At 43.2% G+C, this 4881-nt stretch overlaps 1 protein-coding gene across 1 annotated transcript; it reads left to right on the plus strand.

The window, feature by feature from the left end:
• The first annotated feature begins 297 nt into the window (after nt 1-297).
• On the plus strand, nt 298-3833 carry CST11 (cystatin 11). Its single transcript, XM_037520939.1, has 3 exons — nt 298-601; nt 1232-1336; nt 3665-3833. The coding sequence occupies exons 1-3, from the start codon at nt 374-376 to the stop codon at nt 3746-3748; spliced, it is 417 nt and encodes a 138-aa protein (XP_037376836.1). The 5' UTR covers nt 298-373; the 3' UTR covers nt 3749-3833.
• The last annotated feature ends 1048 nt before the right edge of the window (nt 3834-4881 follow it).

The following is a 4881-nucleotide window of genomic DNA, read 5'->3' on the forward strand; positions in this document are numbered from 1 at the left end:
CTCCCACAGACCAGTTGAGTTCAGAATAGCAGACAGAGGTCCTTGGCCTGAATTCTACTCAGATAATGCCAGGCCAGTGGGAGGGGTGTGCTGCTGAGAGAACAGCCCCCCAAAAGAGAAGAATTGGGTGTTTTCCTGCCTGCATGTGTGTGGGATACTATATAAATGAAAAGTACGAGAGGAAGAGCTTGCCAACCATTGTAAAGTCTCCCCTGCCCTTCTCTCAGGTTCAGCAGCAGAAAAAGGAGGAGGAAGAGAGCTGTGGGTGTCCACCACTGTGCTTAAATTTGGTGAGACTAGAAAGGGCCAATGGGATCTGACCAGCCCCCAGGCAGGCACAGAGGGGTTCTTCTTATTTGTTCCTGACTGAGGGATGATGACCAGATTCCAAAAGGCCTCACGGCTCCTGCTGGCCATTCTGGTAGCCTTGGTGACCATCACCTACCAAACAAGGAAGAAAACCTTTATAAGTGTCCGAGAAATTTCTATGTCAGAACCATATGTGTTCTCCACCATGCAGTTCGTGACCAGCCAGTTCAACAAGGAAAGTGATGACAAGTACAACTTCCGGATTGTGCGGGTCTTGAAGATCCTGAGGAAGGTTAGTGTGAGCTCCTCCTGTCTCCTCACCATGCCCCTTTGCCAGGGGCCACTGGCACTCTGGGGTAAGTCCATTCAGGTGAAATTCAGTCTTATTTAGCTTGAAGTGGGCATTTTAAGAAAAATATAAATTCAGCGGAGTAGATGAATTTATGTCACCTAAATGACAATCAGGCCAGGGCTTGGCACTTTGCAGCCCAAAGGCTCAACCTGCCTGTGCCTACATTTGTAAGCATTTGTTGGAGCCCTGCCACCCGCCGTGTGTACTCCTCATCTAGGGCAGCTTTGGGGCTCCAGGGGCAGAATGGAGTGATGGCAATTGAAGTCACATGCCCCTCAAAGTCTAAAATGTTTACATCTGGGCCCTTCACAGACAAAGCTTACAGACCCTTTCCCCAAAACAATTAACATGGTTTGAGTTGTCTGAGGGGTGGCTTTGTCCACAGAGCGATTTTGGTTAGTTTTCAAATGACACGAGGAGTCAGATAGAAACAGGGAAAGGGAGTCAGATAGAAACAGGGAACAGTCTGTCCTGGATTAGACCTTGACCTTGAGCACCACATAAAGAAATACCAGAAGTAACTACAAAGGGGGAAGCTGTCTTTTATCTCCTTGCCACTTGCTTCCACAGGTTACTGATCACCTGGAGTATCACATGAACTTGGAGATGCGGCGGACCACCTGTCAAAGGCTGGAGGCTATTAACTGTACCTTTCAGAAAGGGGAGCTTTATAAGGTAGAGGGTGAAAACACATTGACTCAGAAAGAACTCATTTTTCAGTGGGTTTTTTCTGTGGTTTAGGATGAGGTAAGATAGCATCCTTGGGGAGATATCCAAGCTTGTTTGGAAAGGTGTATGAATAATACCTTCCTTCTCAAAGAGGAAAAGTGAGGGTTCTAACTAGCAGGTTTGTCCATTGCTGCTGGAGGATACAGAGGAAGGAGCTGAGGTGGCTGAACTTTAGGGAATGGGGGAGGTTGCTAATTTTAATATTTTTACTGCCAGTGCAACTTCCTGATGCATCCTGCTGAATTTCTGAACATCAATCAGCCTGAAAGAGCATACAGTCACTGGGCTATTGGCCTCTGTTCCTTTCATCAGTGTTTGGGCAAAGAGAAAAAGAAGATGAGAAAATGAGTTCAGAAATAGCTCAATAGCACAGTCAGAGTGGATGCAGGGGGTGAGGGGGACAAACCTGAATGCTTGTGATCCACTGAGGAGTACCCCCCCCCACAACAGTAGCTTAGTCCCCTACAAGCTTCATTTTCACCCGGTGTTGTCCCTTCCCAGGGAGGCCGGCCAGACCATTCTCACTGCAGTGTGCATAGTCATGTTGGACCTTGAAAGTCTCAAATCTGCAGCTCAGTTCCCCTCACCCAAGAGAGTCAAAATGAGAATGATCATACATCCTGCCTTGCCCAGAACAGTTCTCATTTACACGTAGACTCTGATTGGAATCATTAATAGCATCCTCATTTATTTACAGTGTGTCCCAGTTTCATTCGTAAATTATATGATCACCTTAGTTACAAGGGTCTGGGTCTGGGTATTCTCAGTGTAGAAATGTGTCCATCCACGGTCTCCCTACTCACTTTCAACAGGATAACGCTTCAAAATCTAGCAAGGCAGCCTCTTTTGGTTCTTCCCTGGAAAGAATCATGAATTCTGTGAGAAGAATAATTGAAAATAATAACAAAGTAAAATCAGAGGAAATGACTGGTGTGAGAGGTTGAATTGGTGGAATTTTTATTCTAATTTCTATTTTAAGAGAAATGTAAATGTTTCTGAACTGCCCTACCCTTTCAAAGGAAGAGCAGGGAAGTAATGTCACACTAAGAAATGATGGCAATAGTGCGTGAAATATGTAAATTGATTTTTCACTATGGGAGAAGACAGAAAGGAAAAGGAAAAGGAAATCTTGTGAAAGAATGGGAACAAAGGAAGGAGAAAGAAGAGATTGGTGGGTGGACACACAAAAGAAGAAAGGACAGAAGGGAGGAAAGGTGAATGAATTGAGTGGAAAGAAGTTGAAGGAAGGATGATGAATGGATGAAAATGTGTGAGTGGAAGGAAGAAAGGAAAGGAGGGAGAGAGAGAAAAAAGGGAGGGAAAGGAAGGAAGAAGGAAGGAAAGATGGGACCAGCAGAGGCCAAGCAAGGGAAAGTATGAAGCAAAGAATACATTAGTAGCAGACGGTGTCACTTACATGTGAACTACAGAACAACCAGACAAAGGGACAAACAGGACAAACTTTATTTTTTGTAAGATTTATTTATTTATGCATACAAGAACTGGGGTACAGGCCAGAGGCGCAAGGGGTGAGAGGATTCACTAGAGACAGAATGGGGAACAGAGCAGGCAGACAGACCAAAAGCACTGCTAAGGGGAGCAGCGGGCGAGTCGGGAGAGATCTGCTGTGCCTTGTGGGTCACCTCCCTGGCCGGGGATCGAACTCGTGCTGCAGTGGCTGTGGACAGCTTCATAGATTGTGTCTTAATCCCTTGCGCCACCAGGGAGACCCAACAAGGACAAACTTTAAGATCAATCTTTGAAAATTGACCATAATTCTGAGGCATCCAAAAGAGAGGACGGAAGCGGGAGGGAACGAGGGAAAGATGAAAATGGGGGTGGGGTGGGGGTGGGAATGGGAGTTTTGGTAGTGGGAGAGCTACAGTGGCTACACCTGAGGGGAGAAATCCCACATTATCAAAAGAGTAACAAAGATGTGGAATAATGGACCTTCATTAGTAAATAAAATAAAATAAAATTATGCATAGCACAAAAAACACATTAGTAAAAATTAAGGGAAAAAAAAGCAATAGTTCCCATGGAATATAAGGGTGGGTGGACATTTCTCCAATTCTAACAACCAAGAGAAGAACATTTTCTGGGATGATTTCAGTAATACTATCAAGTGATTGAAGTCAAAATAAAATTCAAACCATGCCCAGATGGGAGGCATACTGGGGTATAATTTTCCCATCTAAGTGTCTTAATATCTATCCACTTCTCTTCCCTGTTCCTATGCATATTGATTTTTTTAATAATATTTTTGTTTTTTAGCAACTCAACTGCCACTTCTCAGTGTATGCTATTCCCTGGTTTGAAAAATACAAAATTCTGAACAAAACCTGCAAAGATGGCTAGGTGTCCTGCCGTGCACACCTGTGGTCGTGGTATAAGAAATTGTCCTGCGATTGAACAGTCATTCTCAATATAGAAAATAAATGTTTGTCAACCTATTCTCATAAAGTTTACAATTCCATTCTTTTCCAAAACTTTCAGCTTATTAGAATTTGAAGGTCCTCTGAACCAAACAACTGATAAGGTGATAGGAATAAATAATCCCGGGGCTGTAACTCATGCACATATGATAACAGAATATCAACCCCACACTCTCATCAAGTAGAAGTTCTTTAGATTTTAAAATAAGAAAGGAAAGAGAAGTAGGAATTTTCTTTTATTTTTTATTTCAACGTTTATCATTTTTAAAAATTTTTAAAATAATATTTGCTTCCCCTACCCCCTCAGATTGAGTCCCCATAGAATCTCCTTCCCCAAGGCACACATGCACCATCACCACAGTCCCATGTGCTCCTCCCTCCTTCCCATCTCTCTCCCTCCTCCTCCCCTGCAGCATGTCTCTGGTTTATAATTGTCTGGTTTTGCTTTGTTGTGTTTTGTAATGTTACTATTTTTTCACACTGATGTCTTACTTGGTTCCCCTATATTCCTGTTATAAGTGAAATCATCCGATATTTTTCTTTTTCAAGAAGGAAAAATTTTAAGAGACAAGAGTCTTTGTTACTGATAACGGCTGGATTGGGAAATGTGCCTTATTTTTGCAGGCAAGTGCACTTCCTAACACCAAAATCTAGAATTAGACTTAATTCTATTGCACCAGAGCAGGTCTCTTTGCAATTCTATTGGATCAGAGCATGTCTCTTTGCAATTCCTTTCCTGAATTTGCCAAGGAAAATATGTGCCCCCTGTGGGAAGGAGGAGGACCTGGGCTGCAATGCTGCTTAGTCTTCCCAAATAGACCAATCAAATTAATTTCTCATTAAGAATGGAGAAAAAAAGAATGTGGTATTAAAGGGGCTCCCTTTTCCTGGGTGGCGCATTTGCCATGGAAAATAAGCATTCTCCACCCAAGATCTTGATTTCAGAATTTCCAGCAATGTCACCAGGCTCATTCTCCACTGCACTTCGCCATGTGGTAAGGAAGCCAGACCCAGGTTAACTACTTGTAATCTGCAAGCCAAACAGCAAGAGCTAGA

The sequence above is a fragment of the Talpa occidentalis genome, unplaced genomic scaffold (genome assembly GCF_014898055.3).
Source record: "Talpa occidentalis isolate TD23 unplaced genomic scaffold, MPIMG_talOcc4v2.1 talOcc4.10, whole genome shotgun sequence".
Classification (NCBI taxonomy): Eukaryota; Metazoa; Chordata; class Mammalia; order Eulipotyphla; family Talpidae; genus Talpa; species Talpa occidentalis.